This window comes from Pan troglodytes, chromosome 19 (genome assembly GCF_028858775.2).
Source record: "Pan troglodytes isolate AG18354 chromosome 19, NHGRI_mPanTro3-v2.0_pri, whole genome shotgun sequence".
NCBI classification, from domain to species: domain Eukaryota; kingdom Metazoa; phylum Chordata; class Mammalia; order Primates; family Hominidae; genus Pan; species Pan troglodytes.
Window position 1 is genome coordinate 27,992,929 of NC_072417.2, and position 22,849 is coordinate 28,015,777.

The 22,849-nt window shown below is 54.5% G+C and overlaps 1 protein-coding gene across 1 annotated transcript; it reads left to right on the forward strand.

The window, feature by feature from the left end:
- Nucleotides 1-11,901: 11,901 nt before the first annotated feature.
- Nucleotides 11,902-20,125, forward strand: NR1D1 (nuclear receptor subfamily 1 group D member 1). Its single transcript, XM_511468.6, has 8 exons — nucleotides 11,902-12,851; nucleotides 15,514-15,852; nucleotides 16,138-16,226; nucleotides 16,330-16,474; nucleotides 16,831-17,474; nucleotides 17,798-17,983; nucleotides 18,796-19,006; nucleotides 19,636-20,125. Exons 1-8 carry the CDS (start codon nucleotides 12,821-12,823, stop codon nucleotides 19,833-19,835), a joined length of 1,845 nt encoding a protein of 614 aa, XP_511468.2. The 5' UTR covers nucleotides 11,902-12,820; the 3' UTR covers nucleotides 19,836-20,125.
- Nucleotides 20,126-22,849: the final 2,724 nt, after the last annotated feature.

Below are 22,849 nucleotides of genomic sequence, written 5' to 3' on the forward strand. Positions count from 1 at the left end.
TCCCCAGCAACACTCTAGTTGTCTCTTTAAGAGCTCGGACTCCTCAAGCTGACATAGTTTCCAAAATGGAATCTCTCCCTCTCTCAGCACTGGGGAACATTTTCCCTGGATGGGAAGAGCCCCAGGAGATCATGTTGGAGGAAGGAGGAGTAGGGCGGGGCAGCAAAAATTAGTCCAGTGGGAAGCCTTGGTACATGGAACAAGGGGGCTAACCAGGGAAAGTTAGAAAATAGGTCAAAGGAAGCCATGCAGAGGAAACTAGTTTCCTTGGAAAAATTTCTAAGCTTTGTCCATTTTTCACCTCACTCCTATCCCCTACAGGAGATGTGGGATTGGGGGATTGGGTAGGGAACTAGGGGTGAGGGAACGTTCAAGGTTGGAGGCTGACTTGGGGAAGGAGTTGTGGGCAAGGCTCAGAGGAGGAAAACTAGGACTAAGTAGTGCAGGTAGGGAGAGGTAAATTTAAAATCAGAATTATTGTGGGGCCATTTCTCCCTCCAAGGTCATAGGGGTCATGGACAGTGAATGGTCCAGAAGCTACAAGCCGGGGAGCCCTAGGAGGGGGATCTCAGTAGCCAGGAAGCACACTACCCAGGGGCATGTTAAACAGTAATTTATGGAAGACAATGGAAGTAGTCCTGGGGCACCTATTTTTCCGTGTGTGTATTTCAACTTTTATTTTAGATTCAGGGGGTACATATGCAGGTTTGTTACAAGGGTATATTGTGTAATGGTGAAGTTTGGGGTATGACTGAACCTGTCACCCAGGTAGTGAGCATAGTACCAATAGGTAGTTTTTCAATCCTTGCTGGGGCACCTGTTTTCAAGGGAAACAGCCCCAAAGCGATCAAACTAGAATGTTGAGGACTCTAGCCAGGACATTTGCTCTCCTATAACTCAGCATCTGTCAGCGCTCCCATTACCAGGTGCTATTTCCAGAGTCCTGGGCTTAGGGAGAGGGAAAGGGAGGGGCGGAGGTGGAGAGGCAGAGGGAGACCCGATGGGCTCCTCTCCCAGCACAACTGCAATTCCAGCTTTTAGCCACTCGGGGGCTCCCAAGCTCAACCACAGCCCCTGCGTAAGGAGGGAGATTGAGTTAACAAGCCTCCAGAGGACACCTTGGGTCATCAGGGATGACCCTGAGCAGAGGGGTGACCCAGAAGTCATGTGCTCTGAAGCTGCAAGTCCTTCACAAGCCAATGAGTCCAGCCTCAACCTTTCTCTCTAAAAGGGACTTAGGGCACTGAGAACTCACTCCCCACCTCTTACCCTTACCCCCTTCTCTGTGGTCATTTCCTCCCCCGCGTGTTTCCTTCCCCTCCCCCATCCTCGTGGTGGGAACCATCCCCCAGCCTGTCAGAGTCCTGAGGAATGTTTTTGCCTTGACTGGGCGCCAAGCTGTGGACTTCCTGGGCTTTGGGGTGGGACTTGGCCAAGGGGAAGCCCTTTGGACCCAAGAGCCACTCAGTTCTGCACAGCCTGCCGGCTTTCTCTCTCTCTCTGCTAAGCAAAAGGCTCATCCATCACTTTGTGTCACGACTGCCTCATTTCCTCCCCCCACAATAGGATTTCCTTGCCAGGGCAAATCACACAATCTGGAAGCAGTGGTCATCCTAAACACTGTGGCTTATAGTGGGAGAGAGGGAAAGCACCTATTTCAGAAGCTGCCTTCTCTGTTCCAGAAGGCCGGTAGTTGGAAGGAGGGATTCAGTTGCCAGGGTCCTGAGGTAAGGACTTTGTAAATGGTAATTAATCTTGAGGGCTCCTTCTGGATCCTTCTCAGAACCATTGAGTCTAAAGAAATACAGGGTCTCTATATTATAGTTAAGCCTGGGAGTACGTGGATTTCTGCATATCTGACTTTTACCCAGCCTTCGTTTCCCTGAAATAAATCAGCTGAAATCCGAACTCACTCTTCCACATCATCTTTCCAGTCCCCTGCAGCAGACCAGTGTAGGTTCAGCAAGAACAGGGAGCAGGCAGAAACCACTCCCAAATCTCATTAATAGAGACTGGGCCTGTCAGGGACCACTGGCTCCTCTCCAAGGGGTCACTGCTCAGGTGTTTTTGCATTTGATCTCTTCTGATCTCTTGTCCACAAAAAGCCCTCAAATGACAAAGTGAGAACATAGTCCTGTGGCATCCCCTGCCTCAGGGTCCAGTCCCTCAATGCCACTTTTGCAGCCTGTCTGCCTGATGTCATCATCTGTAGACCTGTGCCAGATTCCCAGGTTCCTATCTTGAAATCTCAGCCCCCGCACCCAGGGCCTAGGGGAGAGCCAATGTAGGTCACTGCAGTTGAGCCTGCAGGGCTGTCTGCTCCTTGAGCCCAGAGCCTTTCAGGCACAGAGAGAAAGCCTTGCAGAGAAGCAAAAGAAAGGGCTCTGTGAGAATCAGAGAAAAGCTTATTCCTCAAAAAATGAAGCAGGGAGAGGCCGGGAGTCAGCTGCTCAGACTGAGACAGTAACAGGAGTTCTGCTCCTGAGAACTGCCTGTGATGGAGAGAAGGCCCAAGGAGAGGGGCTGGGCATGGCTCACATCCCTCCCAACCCCCTAACCCCCATTTGCCTGTGTAAGGGAACCCTTTGGATCTGGTGTCCATCCCTCATTCTCTACTCTCTTTCCAGGCTCAGGTTTCATTCTCAGGAGCTTTTGTGATTTGCCTTAGGGACCCTTTGTTTCCTCTGGCCACAGTTTCTGGGTCTCAGGAAGGTGGAGTAGGCCAGGGATGACCCCGCCCTCCCCTATTGAAAGACTTTTCCTGCTTGTTATCTGCTAAACTCATTTTACCCAGGGAACTTCCAACCTTCTGGGACTTCATTCCTTCTCTTGGTCTCCCTACCCTGGCATCTGAGATCGCAGAGAGTGTTTGTGTGTGCCTGTGTGCATGGTCCTCATCTTCTTTTAGTTACTCATGGGAAGTCAAGAGCCTATGGCTGTTAACTAACTTGGGGTCCCCATGGCCAGCAAAAATAGATAAGGGCTTAATTTCTACCTCCAGCCTCAAAACAATTTAAGCCACAATCATTTGTTCTAATAGGAGCCTTGGGACAGGAAGAAAAGTAGGTAAGATGGAGAAAGGATAAACAAATAAAATTCTAACCTTTTCTTTCTTTCACTCTCCCCTCACCCAGTACCTTCCACTCCTCTTTGAGATCTCAGCTACTCATTAGCCTACTACTGTTGTGCCATTTGCCCGCATTTCCAGAATCTGCACACAGGAGGCACTCAATAAATGCTTTTTACTCTGAGTCAAACTAAATCTGATTACGCCCTGTGGCTGGACTTTGAGATGAAGCAGCACAAAGGGGGAAGGTAGACATGCCCCCAGATCTTTTTTTTTTTTTTTTTTTTTTTTTTTTTTTTGAGACAGGGTCTCACTGTGTCGCCCAGGCTGGAGTGCAGTGTGTGATCTTGGCTCATGGTAACCTCCACCTCCCAGTTCAAGGAATTCTCCTGCCTCAGCCTCCTGAGCAGCTGGGATTACAGGCACACACCACACCCAGCTAATTTTTGTATTTTTTTGTAGAGACGGGGTTTCACCATGTTGACCAGGCTGGTGTCCAATGCGTGGCCTCAAGTGATCCGCCTGCCTCAGCCTCCCAAAGTGCTGGGATTACAGGGATGAGCCACCACGCCCAGCTGACATGTTCCCAGATCTTGGGCTAGATTCTCCTAGAGGACTGATTGTTAGGGACCGAAGACCTAAAGCAGTGGGTCTCAGGCTTCCCAGAATCCCAAGGGCCTTGTTAAAACTCAGATTGCTGGGTTTTGCTCCCAGAGCTTCTGATTCAATCCGCCTGGGATGGGGCCTGGGAATTTGCATTTCTAACATGTTCCCAGGTGACCCCAGATCCCTCTGCTTATCTTGAGAACCATTGTCTTAGAGAACCCCAGCCCCTCCCCCCACTGTTTACCATGAGGACTTGATTGGTTCCATTTTTTTTTTTTTTTTTTGAGACAGGGCCTCGCTCTGTTGCCCAGGCTGGAGTGCAGTTGCGTGATCTCGGCTCACTACAACCTCCGCCTTCCGGGTTCAAGCGATTCTCATGCCTCAGCCTCCCAGGTAGCTGGGATTACAGGCGCCCACTACCATGCCTGGCTAATTTTTTTTATTTTTTGTAGAGATGGGGTTTCACCATGTTGGCCAGGCTGGTCTCGAACTCCTGACCTCAAATGATCCGCCCACGTTGGCCTCCCAAAGTGCTGGGATTACATGGTTCCAATTTTATATAGGAGGAAGGAACTGGTACCACCCTAACCAGTACAGAGATCTTAAGAGAGGGTAAGGGCAGGCGTAAGTCGGTCTCTAACTGATTATCCATTCTGTCTCTTTTTAAATAGTCCATTGATTCCATCCTTATTGAAAGTCACTTCCCCAAAACATGTTTTGCAGCAGCAACAGGAGCACTAGGAATTTCCTGTGACGAGGCAGCGCCAGTGCTGGGGAGGGGTGGAGGCAGTGCTGAGCGAGCGCCTTCCCTTGGCTCGGGCAGGGCCACGTGCCCCACCCCCTCGCTTGCACATGTCTCCACCGCCACCGCCGCAGCAGCCGGGCTGTTTATGAGCGAGTTGTTGTGGTAGAAATGGAGCAGGCTGCACATGCCCTGGCCATGTGACCCCGGCAGCCCGCGTGAGCCTCGAGCCGGCACAAACACACTGGGCCCCTTCCTCCGTGGGCCAGAGAAACAGGAGGCAAGACGAGGAAGGAGGGAAAGCGCGCGGGGCTCCCTTCTTGTCTCCTTGCGCTTTATCCTGCTTCTGTCTCCTTTTGTCTCTCCTGAGCCACCAGGGGAGCAAACACCCAGAAAAGAAACATGGTCTCCCCAAGCATATTTTCCTCCCAGGCAGCCCCTTGGTGTTTTCACAACCCAGAACCCTAAGCCTCAAAAGAACAAAGGACCTTCCCAAGCCAAGAACACAGAACAGCCCACCCCAGCCCTCATGGTGATGTGCTGATGTCTGCCCAGAGCCAAGACTTGGCTTCCCTGTAGCCTGGGCTCCCCAAATCAGGCTACCCTGTCCCCTCTTTCTAGGAAGGAGGATGACACACACACGCAGCAAGTGCCCCCTCCAGGGTTAGAACAAGGACAGTTCAGGGATTTGTGTGTTTGGGGACATGAAGCAAAGGTTCTGCAACAGTGGTCTGTGAGGTTAGTGGACCGGAAGGGGAAAGTCCCTCTGCTACTTGGAGATGGGGAAGAGCCGAGGGCTGGAGGAAACCTAGAAGGGCTTTCCCAATAACCCCTGTGTAGCTGCAGAACAAATGCGTGTGCAAAAGGCAAATTCAGCCTCCATCCCTCATTGAAGTGCCCCCTTCCATCTGCCTGGCCCTCTAACCTCCATTGGTCCTTCTCTGGGCACTCTAACCACAGACCCCCACTTCTGGCTCTCTGCTTCTGCCCCCTACTCGTGACCCCATTTCTAAGCTGCGGTGCCTCTTGCTGGGCTATGAGACTATGCTAGAGTCAGGGGGACAGTAGGTTAGCAGGAACAAGCAAATGAAATGAGCACGACCCACATTTCCTCATCGCGCCAAAACTTCGCAGATCCTGCATTGCAGAGCTAGCGCTTTTTTTTTTTTTTTTAATCTCCGCTGGGCCCCTACACACGTCTGCATTTTTGCAACCAGCACAGATTTTTTTTTTTCCAGGGTGCAAACTGCGCATTCTAATGAGCCAAAGCTCCTTCCTGCGGCATTGAAAATCTCTTTGGCAAACTGCTTCTTCCCCACTCGCCCTCCCCCCAATTTAGAAGAGGAGGAGGGATCCCAAATTTGTGAAGTCGCATCCTCTCTCTCTCCTTCTCCTGCCCCCCTCCCCCAAGATACCGCAGTCTTTCCAGCCCGACTAACAGCTGCAGACCAGGGGAGAGGAGTGGGAGGAGGGAAAGTAAGCCTTGTTCCTTCTTTCCACTCAGGCTGAGCTGGCCGGGCGGGGGTTGCTTTTTTCCCTGGGCAGCCATTGCAACCCCCCTTTCCTCCCCATCCCAGCCAGTGTTTATGTAAGCCTCCCAGAAGCTACACAAGGCCCCTAATGCCTGCCCAGGCCACCGCTCCTCCAAGGTCCATTCTGCTCACGAGGACTGTCATGAGCCTCTGGCCTCCCCAGGCAGCTAATGGTGATCTGCAGAGGCCCAAAGGTTGGAGAGACACTGGATAAGGAGAGGGTTTGAGATGGAGCTTGGGATAAAGGGTAGAGATGGAAGCAGATGCAGAGCACCCCCTCTCCCTTTCCTCCACCTCCCCCACATTCTCCCTGCATCTGAGTTCTACAGAGGCTCAAGGGCAGCCAATGGGCAGGTGCAGGGGCCTGGAAGATGATAGCACTGTGGCTCCAGCAGCATGGCAAAGATTGGACAGGAGGCCTTAGCAGAGCATGTACTGGATGCCAGAAAAAGGGTCATCTGGGGCTTAGTCTCCACTGCCAAGGACAATCCATGCCTCCTCCAGGATCCTGTGATGTGGGTGAGATCCTAGGTTCTTAGAGAGGGGACTCTTCTTCAGGTTCTTCAAAGCATGTGCTGAAGAAGCATTGGCCCAGGACAGTGGCTTTCGGAAGGGCTGGTTTTAGAGGTGCACGTTGCTCAAGCAGGTAAATGGGGAAGTGGGATGCTGTTTCCTTAAGGCTTTGGACACAACTTTTGCTGGTCCTTGGTGGCCTTCCACACGCTCCCTCAACCAATCTTCTTAATACAGCTCCTGGAATGAAGCACCATGGGACTTCAGAGGGCCCTGAACTACTTGCCCCACTCTCCTCACCACCAGCAGCAGACCCCAAATTCAGAGGGTTTGGGTAGAGAAGAGAGTTCAGACGCCTGTTTCTGTTAGTCACCTCTATAGCAGTCTGTGGTTTGTGCACCCTGTTCCTGCCCCTTCTACTTTTAGAACCAGATGAGGGAAATGTAGGACGGGGAGTGGGAAGAGTTTAGGGGAAGAGGAAATGTGCCTGGGGTTAAAAGAGAGATTTTGGAAAGCCGAGGTACTCCCTGGGACAGGGACAAGGGGTGCTTCAGGCTTCTGTTCTTGGTGATATATCCCACTTCCAAGCATCACCATTGCTTGGGAAACACCAGGATGAGTTTGCTGCTCAGACGGTTCCCCTAGGGTGGCAGCAATCTCTCTAGGAGGGGCAGTCTTGCTAGTAGAAAGAGTTTCATCTTCACGCCTGGGGTTGAATCCCCAGCATTGCCATTTTCATTGTGACGCTGACAGTGTAGTTCAAGAGATAGCTAGAGGGGAGATTTAGCCCCTCCAATAATCTCCATCCGCGCTATCATTCTTTGATGGACATCTTCTCAGTCTTAAGTGCTATGCAAATTACAGCTTCAAGACTAATCACCTAGACCCTCTGGCACCCTGGGCAAGTTAATAAAGTTCTCTAAGTCTCAGTTTCCCCATCTCTAAAATAAGAATGAGACCTACAGCATAGGGTTGTTGTGAATATTAAATGAGATAATGTGTACAAAACACTTTGCACAGTGCCTGGCATACGGTTGGTACTTAATACATATTTATGGTTTCCTTTCCTTGGAAAAAGCAGTAGTGAGGTAAAGATAGAATCTGAGGCAAAACACATCCATGGAACCCAGCCCTGGCTCATGCCTCGCCCTTGCTTTTTCCATCCCCCTCCCCCCACCACACTGAGAAACAAGTTAGCTCAGACTCTGTCCTTCCTGTGGCATGTTCTTAAAGTTCTCCCCAAAACATCCAGGCTTTGGGTGGGGTTGGGAAAGATAGCTGGCCTTTTAGAGACAAGGAAAAGGATTTAGGAGGGCAGGGAGTGAGTCTCTCCCAGGCACATGGCTGGTTCCCTGATTCAGGGGCATCCCCAGCATTTCTATACCAGGTTTGCATCACCTGGGCAGACAGGTTTCTACTCTGGGCAATGGTTCCTTGGTGAGAAAGGAGGGGGATGGGAAGGCATCTACAGAAGCCTGACCTGTTTCCAGCAAGGACCCACCCTCAGTCAGTCAGTCAGTCAGTCAGTCAGTCAGTCAAGCAGTTGGCCCAAGATTTAGGCCACCCAGAATTTGCACAGGGTGTTGCCCTGTTACCCAGAACAACCTACTGACAGGGAGAACAGATCTCAGATCAAACATGCACACCCACACACACAGCATTCACACTCACACACAAACATGCAGTCTCACTCATAGTCATAGAATCACACACACACACACACACGTGCACACATACATAACTGACCAGAGCTTAGTGTTCTCAATACCTTTCCTTCTTCTCCTCTGTGTCTGCTGTCCTCTGCAGTCCAAATAAATCAAGGAAAATTAAAGACATATTTGGAAACACACAGGCAGGATCCAACACTGCCCCTAATGGGAAGGTTCGTCCCCAGAATCCCAGACTTGGGAATCCAAGTGGAAGTGTATGCAGAACCAGGGCAGTGCCTTGCTGTACCAGGTTGTGAATACGCATCTTTTCTACCTGGATCCAATCTGAGTACTATTTATGAAGAGTTAAGTGCTTTCTTGAGTTGAACTGGGCTATGGGAGAAATGGGGTGTGTGTGTGTGTGTGTGTGTGTGTGTGTGTGTAGAAGTGAACAGCAGGCCGGGCATGGTGGCTCACGCCTGCTATCCCAGCACTTTGGGAGGCTGAGGCGGGTGGATCACCTGAGGTCAGGAGTTCAAGACCAGCCTGACTAATATGGTGAAACCCCATCTCTACTAAAAATATAAAAAAATTAGCCAGGCATTGTGGCGTGCTCCTGCAGTCCCAGCAACTTGGGACGCTGAGACAGGAGAATGGCTTAAACCCGCAAGGTGGAGGTTGCAGTGAGCCACTGCTCTCCAGCCTGGGCGATAGAGTGGGACTCTGTCTCAAAAAAAAAAAAGAAGTGAACAGCAATGTCCAGCTGGAGGGGAAGGTGAGGAAGGTTGTGTTGAGATACACCTGTTGTCTTAAGGTCTTACAGCCAAGGTTGAGGTCAAAGAGAAACCAAGATTCTACTCCGAATCACCCAGAGCCAGACAACCCAGCCTTTCCCCACTCCCTTTGGTGGCTTTGGGTCTCAGAGTTTCTGCCCTTCTCCCAGCAGCTGCTGACAGAGAAAGGAGCAGGGTACACAGACTGACTAGAAGCTTCTGGGGCCAAGGGAGAACCCTGCCTTTTCATTCTGTACTCCTCTCACCAGCTGTAGAAGAAAGACACCCGAATTACTTGTCAGGGAGAAAAGGAAGGGCCCTATAAGAAATGGAAAGGAAGGAAGGAAGGAGCAAGGGGGTAACCCCTCTCCTTTGCCCCCTCCCTCCCAGCCTCTGCCTTCACACCACACACAGACTGCAGAACCACCCAGGTTTTGCCAAGAGGAGAGTCAGGCTGACTGAATTTCAGCTCTCTCTACCTCTGCTCCCTCCTCCTTCTCACTGATTGCAGCAGGCGAGGAGTCTTGACCCACCCCAGCTCCCACTCCTAGAAGAACAAACATCCAGCAAGTATACAGGGGGTGGGTAGGACCTCCACAGCAGCAAACAGAGCTGTGGGCCTTGGGGAGGACCCCGGGCAAGTAAAGGGAGGGTGCTAGTGGTGGTGCTGTGCTGTGGGGAGCTAGATGCACGCCAGGGGTCCTGATTTTGAGTCCAGCCCTGACAGCCACCTGGGCTCTGGCCCTGGCTCTGACTTGGAGTCAAGGTCACAGAGAGCAGGCAAGGGCAGGACAGGGCAATTCACCTCCTAGCTTTCCCTCCAGAGCCCAGAGGGTGGAGGGAGAGGGGGTGGAGGCTGAGAACCAAGTTTTCCTGAAAAGCCTCTTTCCTTGTTTGTTTTTAGCCCCTCCCAGTTGCTCCCACTCTCTGCTGCAGCTTCCCAACTCTGGGCCAAAGGGCCAGAGAAGAGCCCACTGCCCTCTCTCTCCCACTTTTCTTGGGAGCAGGGGAACAAAGCTAAAGCCTAGCCCATTCCAGGAAGCTCATCTTCTACAAGGAGTCAGAGGGTGAGTGGTCAAGCTCCTGTAGTCAACCTCACTGTCCTCACTACCCAGTTTACTCCTGTGCTCATATTCTTCTTCTTTTTTTTTTTTTTCTTTTTTTGAGATGGAGTTTCGGTCTTGTTGCCCATGCTGGAGTGCACTGGCGCGATCTCAGGTCACTGCAACCTCTGCCTCCCGGGTTCAAGCAATTCTCCTGCCTCAGCCTCCCGAGTAGAGTAGCTGGGACTACAGGCGTGCACCACCACGCCCAGCTAATTTTTGTATTTTTAGTAGAGACGAGGTTTCTCCATGTTGGCCAGGCTGGTCTCAAACTCCTGACCTCGGGTGATCCACCTGCCTCGGCCTCCCCAAGTGCTGGGATTACAGGCATGAGCCGCCACCACACTTGGCCTTTTTTTTTTTTCTTTGAGATGGACTCTCACCCTGTTGCCCAGGCTGTTGTGCAGTGGCATGATCTCGGCTCACTGCAATCTCCATCTCCTGGGTTCAAGCAATTCTCCTGCCTCAGCCTCCCGAGTGGCTGGGACTACAGGCGTGCGCCACCACGCCCAGCTAATTTTTGTATTTTTAGTAGAGATGGGGTTTCACCATGTTGGCCAGGCTGGTCTCGAACTCCTGACCTCAGGTGATCTGCCCACTTCAGCCTCCCAAAATGCTGGGATTACAGGTGTCAGCCACCACCCCCGGCCTCCCATATTCTTTTTCTCTACCTTTTCGGTGGCTTTCATGTTTCCCAGGCATCCATCAATACCATCCCAGGAGCTGCCGGTGGAGAAGGGCTTCCTATGTGAAGAAAACCCTCTCTAGAAGCACTGGGACTGGGGAGGAATTAGCGGGAGCAGCAGGTGGCTCAGGCTCCCTCTCCCTTCGCTGCCTAAGAAGCTTCCATCCCCTCCATGACCCAAGCCCTCTAACATGATAGATCTCCTCTACTTGAGATCTGTTATTACTCATGGGACAGTTGCTGCTCTGAAGGGAAATACTGGCTGTTTTTTGTTTGTTTGTTTTGGAGACGGAGTCTCACTCTATCCCCCAGGCCAGAGTGCAATGGCGATCTTGGCTCACTGCAACCTCCACCTCCCGGGTTCTAGCGATTCTCCTGCCTCAGCCTCCTGACTAGCTGGGATTACAGGCACCCACCACCACATCCGGCTAATTTTTGTATTTTTAGTAGAGACGTGGTTTCACCGTGTTGGTCAGGCTGGTCTCAAACTCCTGACCTCAGGTGATCAACCCACCTCAGCCTCACAAAGTGCTGGGATTACAGGCATGAGCCATAGCGTCCGGCAATGCTGGCTGTTTCTAACCCCTGTTCAGTATTTCATTTGTACATCTACCTACCTTCCCATTCGGGGTGGGCAGATGAAACTAGCAATGGACGTCTGACCTTGGGCCGGTCACTTCTCCTAAGCTTCCTGTTCCCCACTAGTAAAAAGAGGGAGGCTTAAGATGATCTACATGTTCCCCTCTGAGTAGTAATCTTCTGTGGAATTCATATTTTACCCTCCAGCACCGAGGGGCAGGGGTGTCACTCTGCCCCCACCCCCTGCCTCACCACTTCCCCATTACTTTAGGACCTCAAAGCACTTTCACTATTAGTTCCCCTCTGTTGTCCTTTTTATTTCCCAGACAAAGGGAAATGACTCACCCCAAAGTCAACTGGAGTGGGTGGAATGGTGTCATACAAGCAAACAGGGAGTCCCTACAGACATCCCTACCTCTGTGGGAACTCCTTCCCCTGGAGGTGTTCTCCCTAAGGCGAGTAGAAGGGAAAGGGGGTCACATTTCCTTTCCTTCTCTGGACTTTGCCCTGAAGCAGAGGGCAGCCTAAGCTCCTGACTCCAGGGAAATCTCCCTCCCCGGCTTCTCTCTCTCCCGGTCACCAGTAACCTCAGGACGAGGTCAGTCCTGCAATCACGTGAAGCCCTCACGTTTGCAAGGTTTGCAGAAAGGGCCTCTTAGCTTTGATCTCCCAGACAGCAGCCAAGCTTGCCAGTCCCTCCCCAGAAATTCACATGCCCCTGCCACACAGGCTTTCTAAACACGCCACCCTGACTCTTCAGCGCACCCCACCCCACCCCACTCTCAGCTCCTCCCAGGTCCCGGCAAGCGCTTTGCCAGGCAGAAAGGGGAAAGGCACGCAGTCCGCCCACTTTGTCGGTGGACTACAAATCCCGACAGTCTTGTCGTTGCGCAGGCGCGCAAGAGCTCAACGTGCCGGCTGTTGGAAAAGTGTGTCACTGGGGCACGAGGCGCTCCCTGGGATCACATGGTACCTGCTCCAGTGCCGCGTGCGGCCCGGGAACCCTGGGCTGCTGGCGCCTGCGCAGAGCCCTCTGTCCCAGGGAAAGGCTCGGGCAAAAGGCGGCTGAGATTGGCAGAGTGAAATATTACTGCCGAGGGAACGTAGCAGGGCACACGTCTCGCCTCTTTGCGACTCGGTGCCCCGTTTCTCCCCATCACCTACTTACTTCCTGGTTGCAACCTCTCTTCCTCTGGGACTTTTGCACCGGGAGCTCCAGATTCGCTACCCCGCAGCGCTGCGGAGCCGGCAGGCAGAGGCACCCCGTACACTGCAGAGACCCGACCCTCCTTGCTACCTTCTAGCCAGAACTACTGCAGGCTGATTCCCCCTACACACTCTCTCTGCTCTTCCCATGCAAAGCAGAACTCCGTTGCCTCAACGTCCAACCCTTCTGCAGGGCTGCAGTCCGGCCACCCCAAGACCTTGCTGCAGGGTGCTTCGGATCCTGATCGTGAGTCGCGGGGTCCACTCCCCGCCCTTAGCCAGTGCCCAGGGGGCAACAGCGGCGATCGCAACCTCTAGTTTGAGTCAAGGTCCAGTTTGAATGACCGCTCTCAGCTGGTGAAGACATGACGACCCTGGACTCCAACAACAACACAGGTACTGAGATTTCTTTACTATCGTCTTTTCCCTGTCACTGTCTCCCCACCTCCATCTACGCCTTATAACAAGAGGAACTTTGTAAGGGACTGGGGAGTCCCTCGGCCCGGAGATTTGCTAACATGCTGCGGGGCTTTAGTGTGGGATTTCCAGAGCGGCTTGTTCGGGCTGGAAATGCTCTCAGAAACGCCCCATCACCACCCCTCAGAGTCCCAAAGCTCCCTTGAGCCTCGAATCCCGGGGCAGGAGGAAATGGAGAGGAGGTACGGGTGGTGAAGCGAAGAATTTAGGGGGACTGGGAGCTTTGGAACAGTGCCCCGAAACGGCCCCATCTGTCCACTACCTGCAGCTGTAGTATGCCTGGCCTCAGAAAACGGACCCCCTCCCCTCTTGTCTTCCCCCTCCTCTAGTTCCTGCAGGCGCGAGGGAATCTGAGAAGCAGTGGCGCGATGGGGTTCAGGGAAGGAGGGGCTGGGAGAATCGTTCCGATCTCACTGGGGAATCCTCAGTGACAGGAGGGAGCGACACTTGAGGAGTCCAGAGCGTGGTGCCCGGCCCGAGGGAGGGCACCTACAGGGCTCCGGCCGCCGGGAGGGCTCACATGGCTCTAGAGCCGGGCCCACGTGCTGCGTTTGTTTTCATTCAGCAGAAGCCGTGGCTGCCACCCCATTGGTCGTTGCCTCCCGGCCTCGTTACATAATGAGCTCCGCCCCCCCGGTCGCCACGGCAACGCGTGTTCCCTTCTCTCCTCCCCTAGGTTGTCCCGGCCCTGCTATCGTTCGGGGTCCAGCCCACGACCTGGTGGCCGGGGAGGGGCGGGTAGGAGGCGGGGCGACTGCTCTCGATTGACGGGAAGCGAGGAGGGCGGGGCCTCGAGTTCCGGGGTTCCTCGTTGGGGAGCCACGTGCGAGAGGCACACGTGGAGCAGGGACGTGAGGCCGGCTGAGGGCCCAGCTCCCGCCCTGCCCCGCCCCGCCGAGATCTGGGTGAAGCTGGGCTGACTCACCGCCCCCGCCTGCCTCCTTTTCCGGTCCGCCTGCCCGGCCCCCTCCCCCCATCACCAAAACAAAGTAACATGGAGCCATTCCTGACTTTTCATGGCCTTCTGTTTTACACTCCCTAAAGAGACCTCACCCCTAACCACCCATCTCACTCCTTTCCACTTCACTCTTATTTGCACCTACTTCACCGTACTGCATTTAGACTCAGCTTCCCCACATTACAAATTCCTGTTCCCCAAGCTTCTCTTTACTTAGTTCTGCGAGCATTGTCTTACCCCCATCTCCACCAGACAAGCTGCAGTTTGCCTACTAAGGGCTCCCCAAAGCAACTGCACCCCACAATCATAGCTGAAATGATACTGTCCTTTTTTTCTCACAGAAAGGAAAACTGAGACCCAAAGAGGGGAGTTGATGTCCTCTAGGTCACAAAATAAGTTGGTAGTGATGAGTCTAGACCTAGACCTAGACTCTTGAGTATGCTCCTCACTTCCACGTTGGAAGCCTCTGCATGAAGGTCTCACTCCTTTTTGGGGGATGGGTGAACTAGGTCAACTTCATTTACTGCCAACTAATGATTCCATCCCCCACCTCAGCCCTGAAACCGGGGGAGCTGATCTGTTGTGCAACTATTTTCCAAGGAGCTGGGTTCACCCTGACCAACCTTGAGCTATTTTAGGGCCGCCCTGCCCAGTTCAGTGTGTGTCAGTGGGTGAGCAAGACATGTGCCTCTGCAGACACAGTGGCATGGCATGTGTTAGGTCACACGTGTCCTGGGATCCTCCCTTCTCCCACCCCGCCCATGGCAGACCAATCTAGGTGCTTGCCAGAGGTGTGGCAGGCAGGTCACCTTTTTCTCCTGCTAATACCACGGGAGCACAGCCACCTCATTGGCAATGTAACCAGAGGGTCAAAGTCCCTGAATGGCCAGAGAGCCAAGGTCATTGTTACCAGGCTGAGATCTGAAGGGGGAATTTTAGAGCCCCAGGCTGGACAGTTTGTACTTCCACCTCCTGCAACTCGCACCTCGAAGTCCTTTTTGGACACAGGGATAGACTCCACTGTGGCTCACTCTCTTAAGAGGCCAGGGGAACCAGGCTGGGCAGATTCCTTCCCTTCAGTTCCTTCAGAGAATATATGTCCCCGACTGGGGGGAATGTGACTGTCTTACTTTTGTAAACCCTCCATTCTCTTTACTGTTGGCTACCTATCTCTCCATGGTCCATGGTCTCATTCCTGGAATGGTCTTAGTGTTAAAATCAGCAGCTGGGTTTTTGTTTTTGGAGGACTGGGCACTTTGAATGGTGCTCAGCTGCCCATCCCATCCCCAGATCTTCAACTGACAACTAAGTCATTAGCTGCAGTCGATATTCCCAAGGAAGGCATCTAAGGAAGGGGGGCACATATGCGAGATGCCACAGGGGTCATGCCTCACACTGAAAGCAGAAGCTGAAGGTGGCCTGCAAAGGGTCGTAGGTGTTGCTTGGCCATGCCATGTCTACTGTGTGTTGGGGAATTGCTTATTAACTCCAAGATTAGGGGCTCCACATGGTGAACTGAGTGGCCAGCAATGTTTTGGGCAGACAGGTGGGGATGAGCACAGTGGCACCCTAGGTCCGGAGACATGGCGGCTGACACCCCCTTCCCTTTTGTTCTCTCTCCAGGTGGCGTCATCACCTACATTGGCTCCAGTGGCTCCTCCCCAAGCCGCACCAGCCCTGAATCCCTCTATAGTGACAACTCCAATGGCAGCTTCCAGTCCCTGACCCAAGGCTGTCCCACCTACTTCCCACCATCCCCCACTGGCTCCCTCACCCAAGACCCGGCTCGCTCCTTCGGGAGCATTCCACCCAGCCTGAGTGATGACGGCTCCCCTTCTTCCTCATCTTCCTCCTCGTCATCCTCCTCCTCCTTCTATAATGGGAGCCCCCCTGGGAGTCTACAAGTGGCCATGGAGGACAGCAGCCGAGTGTCCCCCAGCAAGAGCACCAGCAACATCACCAGTGAGTACCTTTCCAGCTGATTCGGGGGAAGGGAAGCAGGCCAGGGCCAGATTGGGAATGGGTTTTTACGTGACACCAGTCTTGCCAGGGCCTATTCTGGCTTCAGGGATTTCTCCTAGAGTGGCACCAGCCCCTCTTCAGCCCAGTCTTGTCACTCCAGTGCCCCTCAACACTGGAGTTCCTCCTTAGCTTTTCCCTCCCTGGATCTCCGGCCCAGAAAGCCTCCACACCTGTGGCCACTCAGCCTGGCCTCTCCTGCTCACCTGCTGCCCGTCTCTTCCACAGAGCTGAATGGCATGGTGTTACTGTGTAAAGTGTGTGGGGACGTTGCCTCGGGCTTCCACTACGGTGTGCACGCCTGCGAGGGCTGCAAGGTGAGGCGGACTGGGGGTAAGGGCAGGGGCAGGTGGCCCCCTCCCCCTGGACACAGAGGCCCAGCCATGATGGAGGTGGTCACTAACCACCCCTGCCCTCCAGGGCTTTTTCCGTCGGAGCATCCAGCAGAACATCCAGTACAAAAGGTGTCTGAAGAATGAGAATTGCTCCATCGTCCGCATCAATCGCAACCGCTGCCAGCAATGTCGCTTCAAGAAGTGTCTCTCTGTGGGCATGTCTCGAGACGGTGAGGCAGCATCCCCACATCCTCCCCCTTTCTTCCGCCCAAAGTTTCTGAATTAATCCTTCCCTTTAAAAAAGTCACAAATGGAGACACATCATACTGTGAATCACATGTGCACAGGGGATGTCCATCCTTCATTTGCTTGGGTCAACATATACTTCTATCCCATTGGTCCCTCGGGTCACCTCCTACCAGCAATCCCTCCTAGGGAAACCCCCTTGATGGGTGGGGCCTTGCTGGTTTTAGTTTTGATGTGAAACCCCAAGCCTTCAGGGCCTTGCCCTTTCAGGAGGAAGGAAGGAAGAGAAGCACGTGAGCATGGTTGAGAACTTCCTGATGCTGTTCTCATCCTGTTGCAGCTGTGCGTTTTGGGCGCATCCCCAAACGAGAGAAGCAGCGGATGCTTGCTGAGATGCAGAGTGCCATGAACCTGGCCAACAACCAGTTGAGCAGCCAGTGCCCGCTGGAGACTTCACCCACCCAGCACCCCACCCCAGGCCCCATGGGCCCCTCACCACCCCCTGCTCCGGTCCCCTCACCCCTGGTGGGCTTCTCCCAGTTTCCACAACAGCTGACGCCTCCCAGATCCCCAAGCCCTGAGCCCACAGTGGAGGATGTGATATCCCAGGTGGCCCGGGCCCATCGAGAGATCTTCACCTACGCCCATGACAAGCTGGGCAGCTCACCTGGCAACTTCAATGCCAACCATGCATCAGGTAGCCCTCCAGCCACCACCCCACATCGCTGGGAAAATCAGGGCTGCCCACCTGCCCCCAATGACAACAACACCTTGGCTGCCCAGCGTCATAACGAGGCCCTAAATGGTCTGCGCCAGGCTCCCTCCTCCTACCCTCCCACCTGGCCTCCTGGCCCTGCACACCACAGCTGCCACCAGTCCAACAGCAACGGGCACCGTCTATGCCCCACCCACGTGTATGCAGCCCCAGAAGGCAAGGCACCTGCCAACAGTCCCCGGCAGGGCAACTCAAAGAATGTTCTGCTGGTAAGGGCATGGGGGCGGGCGAGTGCGTTAAGAAGATTGGGGGGGCCTGGCAGAATGGACTTAGTGTAGGGCAGCTGGGGGTTCCTGGAGGCTGAGTGTGGGGATAGCATCTTCCCAGGAGAAAATGTCTTGCCTTGCAGTCTGGGCTCTGCCTGGGAATCCCTGATCTCCACCTGGCACCTAATTGCTACTTTATCTGAAAGACCCATCCTTCAGGGCCACAGCCCCTAGCCCAGGCAGAATCTGGGGTCCAGCTCTGCTTGGGGCATCCATCTGACCCAGCCTGGCTGACACTCCCCTCCTTCAATCCTTTCCTCCCCCAGGCATGTCCTATGAACATGTACCCGCATGGACGCAGTGGGCGAACGGTGCAGGAGATCTGGGAGGATTTCTCCATGAGCTTCACGCCCGCTGTGCGGGAGGTGGTAGAGTTTGCCAAACACATCCCGGGCTTCCGTGACCTTTCTCAGCATGACCAAGTCACCCTGCTTAAGGCTGGCACCTTTGAGGTGAGTGACCGTTTATGCTTCTGGTTTTTGTTTTTTTTGAGACAGAGTTTCGCTTGTCGCCCAGGCTGGAGTGCAATGGTGCGATCTCCACTCACTGCAACCTCCACCTCCTGGGTTCAAGCAATTCTCCTACCTCAGCCTTCCAAGTAGCTGGGATTACAGGTTCCCGCCACCATGCTTGGCTAATTTTTATATTTTTAGTAGAGACAGGGTTTCGCCATGTTGGCCAGGCTGGTCTCAAACTCCTGACCCCAGGTGATCTGCCCGCCTCGGGCTCCCAAAGTATTGGGATTACAGGCATGAGCCATTGCACCCAGACGCTTCCTGCTTTTGACCTTGGGAAGGATCCAACAGAAAGCCCTGCTGTCTGGGTTGGGCAGGACCTCTGAAAGGTTTTGGAACCCAGTATCTTTGTCCTTATAGCCTGATTGGTGAAAGGGGCAGAGCGGCTCCTGCTGCTTCCTCTTGATGGCTGGGACTTCTGTCATCTCAGCTGGAATTTAATCACAACCCATTACACTGAAATAATGCCTTGGGTGCACTGCTGCCCCCATTCTAGACAAGAGCAGATTAACTTTGGTGAATGCCTTGCCCAAGGCCACAGGTAGTGACAAAGCTGACACTCAGATTCAGGCTTATTGGATCCCAAAGCCATCCTTCCACCTGGGCTCCCTCATTGCCCATTCAGAAACAACCCCCACTCTACTGAGAAATCGAAGGCAGCACCGCTAAACCCTCTGGCAAACTACAGGGGCGATTTGGTCAGTGCTCCTCCCACCACACCCAGGATGACTGTTCCCCTTCCCTCCTAGGTGCTGATGGTGCGCTTTGCTTCGTTGTTCAACGTGAAGGACCAGACAGTGATGTTCCTAAGCCGCACCACCTACAGCCTGCAGGAGCTTGGTGCCATGGGCATGGGAGACCTGCTCAGTGCCATGTTCGACTTCAGCGAGAAGCTCAACTCCCTGGCGCTTACCGAGGAGGAGCTGGGCCTCTTCACCGCGGTGGTGCTTGTCTCTGCAGGTAGGTCAGGCTCTCGCCTGACCCGGGGGAGGAGGCAGACGCAGTTCAATTCAACACACCTTTTATGGAGTACCTACTCTATGCCAGGCCCTGCACCGGGCACTGGGGATACAGACATGATTCAGACACAGTCTAGCTTGGGAAACAGACTCATGCCCGACTAATTATAAAACAGTGAGATAAGTGTCACAGTAGAAGCATGAACCAAGGAAGCACAGACAACTATTTCTGCCTGGGGGAGCTGGGGAAGGAGGTGACACTTGAGTTGGGGCCTCAAAGGACAAGTAAGATGTTGCCAGGCAGAGAAAGGGGGAAGGGCATCCCAGGCAGAGGGAACTACACAGCAAAAAGCAAGGGAGTCTGGCCATGTTTGGCCTGCTGAGGAAGGGAAGGTGGTCTTACGGGATGGGAGGTGACCAGCCCTGCTGAGCCCATGCTCCCAGCTTTCAGGCACCTCCTGCTCTTGGGGCAGAGGCCTGGGAGAAGGTATGGCACTCCTTCTCCTTCCCCATCGGCCTTCTGGGGGGCTTCAGGGAGAGGCTGCATTGCCTGCCAGGTCCTCGCAGACCTCCGGTTCCTCCTCAGAGGAGCTCGGGGAGTCCGCCTCACTGCTGTCGTCTTCCCCACAGACCGCTCGGGCATGGAGAATTCCGCTTCGGTGGAGCAGCTCCAGGAGACGCTGCTGCGGGCTCTTCGGGCTCTGGTGCTGAAGAACCGGCCCTTGGAGACTTCCCGCTTCACCAAGCTGCTGCTCAAGCTGCCGGACCTGCGGACCCTGAACAACATGCATTCCGAGAAGCTGCTGTCCTTCCGGGTGGACGCCCAGTGACCCGCCCGGCCGGCCTTCTGCCGCTGCCCCCTTGTACAGAATCGAACTCTGCACTTCTCTCTCCTTTACGAGACGAAAAGGAAAAGCAAACCAGAATCTTATTTATATTGTTATAAAATATTCCAAGATGAGCCTCTGGCCCCCTGAGCCTTCTTGTAAATACCTGCCTCCCTCCCCCATCACCGAACTTCCCCTCCTCCCCTATTTAAACCACTCTCTCTCCCCCACAACCCTCCCCTGGCCCTCTGATTTGTTCTGTTCCTGTCTCAAATCCAATAGTTCACAGCTGAGCTGGCTTCTGTGGTGTGTGCTCGTTTGGGGGGTGGGGTGGAAATACTGCCAAGGCTGGGGGGGCCACCTCTCCATCTGGTCAGTTTGTGGGGTGGGTACTCTGCCAGCAGATGGGAGGATATAGGGAAACAGCACACAAGTCTAAGGGGGGTGCCCAAGGGGGTTATTTTCATCATATATTTATTACATAAATATATAGTAAAATAGACGAGCAACAATTACCATAAAAATATCTTTCTTTAAAATCCTGACCCAAAACACAACGGGGTGAAAAATCGCACATAACAGACATACTGATTGTCAACGTGGGGCAGGAGTAGGAGCCCCTCAAGTCACCCCTGCCGGTCCCACCCCTCCCTGGGGAAGAGACCTACCTCCTTCCCTGTTTCTGGCCACAACCCCCCTCCCCCCAGCCCAGCACCAGCTTCTCATACATTCAGTAGCGCCTCTGGGCAGTGTCCCCCTCCCCCCCGCCCAGGAGTTCCCAGGGCAGGAGTTACTATCCTCCTTATGGACGGTGTCTCTCTCACAACGCCCTGCCCTCTCCCAGCCCTGCAGACCCGCCACCAGGAGAAGGGGTAGGGGCTCCTCCCCCACCCTCCCCAAGTCTGAGCAGGGAGGAGGCTGGATGAGGTATGTGTGTTATGAGTGATGGGAGGGGCAATACTGAGATGGAGAGGCGGGTGGTGGGGGCGGGGTAGTGGTCATGGCTCTGGCAACCCCTTGTCCTGGCCTGGCCCCCTCGTCCTATTCCCAGCAACCCGTCCTCCCACCGATACTGCACCTGCTGCTCCACCCTGCCTGCCCTAGTGCCCCGGGCCAATACTGGGGGAGGCATGCTGAGCACCCACATCAAGGCCATCCCCCTCATTAGCACCAATGGCCCCCAGGAGAGGGCCCTGTCCCCCACTTCCACAGCAGGGACTGGGACAGCTGCCGCTCTAGAGCAGGTGCGTGGCACTCCTGAGTCGCCCTGGCTCCTCCCCTACCATGTGTACTCACTCACACATTCACGCAGAGGAACGCACACATACACCCCACATCACTGAGGGGGAAGGGAGGGGTCCGGGGAGGATGGGATCACAGCTCATATGATTGGGGAGGGTGGGGGAGTCCCAAGTGCCTATAAGAGGCTAAGGCTCTTCAAGGCCTTTTTTCTGCCGTGTCCATGGCTGAGAATGGGGATGGAGGGGTTGGGGTGAGGATGGAGGGATGGGGAAGACAGCAGACAGGTCAGGAATTCCACTGGGCCCCCAGGCGTGGTAGGAAGGTACAAGAGGGCCTACCCATGGGACTGGAGTAATACAGGATTCAGTACTCCAGGAGAGAGAGAGAGGATAGAGACAAAGACAGCGCGGGCAGCCCGAGGCCCCAGCAGGGTGGGACAGGCACATGCACAGGTGACAACGGGTGCTCCTCCAGGCCCTCCACCCCTGTTGGAACACCTGAACGATTGGGGAAGGACAGTGCCCTGACGGGCAGCATAGCATTGCCTTCCCATGTCCGTGTGTGCATGTCCGTGTGTGTGTGTGTGTGTGTGTGTGTGTGTATGTGTGTGTGTGTGTGTAGGGGGCTGTGGCAGGCTGAGGGTCAGGGTGGGGTGGCAGGTTCCCCACTGCTTAAGACATTTTTGCCCCAATAGTGCAAAGTGCAGGAAGCCCTGGCACCCCTCCCCCCACCCCCTGCCCCAATCCCCATGGCTTCCGGGGGCATCTGTGTCCACCCATCCATCCCTGCCGACATGCAGCCCTGAGCCCAGCGCCCTCTGGTCTGCTCTGTCCCACCCCACCTCCTGCTCCCATGGGAGGACCACCTCCTCTCTCCCTCTCTCCCCTGAGGAGTGGGCGGCAGCCACAGGGAGGGGGAGGAGGACAGCTCACCCAAGTGCAGACCAACAGAGCACCCTCACCAGGAGGGCGAGAGGGGCTCAAGCCAAAGTCCCTGAATTAGAGAAAAGAAGAGGGGAAGGGGTCCCGGGGCAGAGGGGCAGCTGGCCAAAAGAGCTTTAAAGAAAAAGGAGCACCGACCACCCCTCCCCTGGGGCCCCAACTAAGTGTCACTTATCTAAACACCCCCATTCTGGTACCTGCCCGCCCAGAGTTAGTGCAGTGAGTAGGAGCTGGGGAGGAGGGCAGAGGTTAGAGAGAGCCCAGAAGACAGATGGGAAACAGGGAAACAGAGTGCTAAAGGGGTGGAGGGTTCTGGGAGACGCTCACGCACAGCCCTCCTACCCCCCGCCCCTACCCCCGCCCCCACCAATGCAGCAGCGTCCGGTTTCTAGCTAATACTGCAGGATATGAGGAGGGTAGGAGTTGGAGCCACAGTTTTTCCTGGGTGGGTGCCAAGGTGTGGAAGGAGGAGGTGGGTGGGGAGAGGCCCCTAGGGCTGGGCACTTAAAGGGGAGCTGTGTGGGCAGCAGGGCAGGCTGGTGAGGGGCCAGCTGGCATCCAGCATGAGAGGTAGATGGAACTCAGCGGGCACGAGTGGCAGAAAGCAGAGGACATACTAGGGTTGGGGGGTGCCAAAGGGGCACAGAGGGCGGGGTATGGCAAGGGGGGTGGCCAGGACCCTGTTGTGTTAACTCACAGCTCTGATCGGCAGCCCTACCCTTGGGGCTCTGGTGTGGGGGCATTTCTCTCTGATGTGGGGTAAGAAGGGGCAGCTCGCAAAGTGCATGGGGTGGTAAAGGGGGGGTCCTCCCCTCTGGTCAGCCTCAGTTAATA

What these genes read in the sequence shown, in the direction of transcription:
- NR1D1 (XM_511468.6), top strand. Translation starts at nt 12,821, where the DNA reads ATGACGACCCTGGACTCCAACAACAACACAG. An exon ending in TGTGGGCATGTCTCGAGACG is followed by an intron (nt 16,475 to 16,830) that starts GTGAGGCAGCAT and finishes ATCCTGTTGCAG; the next exon opens with CTGTGCGTTTTGGGCGCATC. An exon ending in ACTCAAAGAATGTTCTGCTG is followed by an intron (nt 17,475 to 17,797) that starts GTAAGGGCATGG and finishes TTCCTCCCCCAG; the next exon opens with GCATGTCCTATGAACATGTA.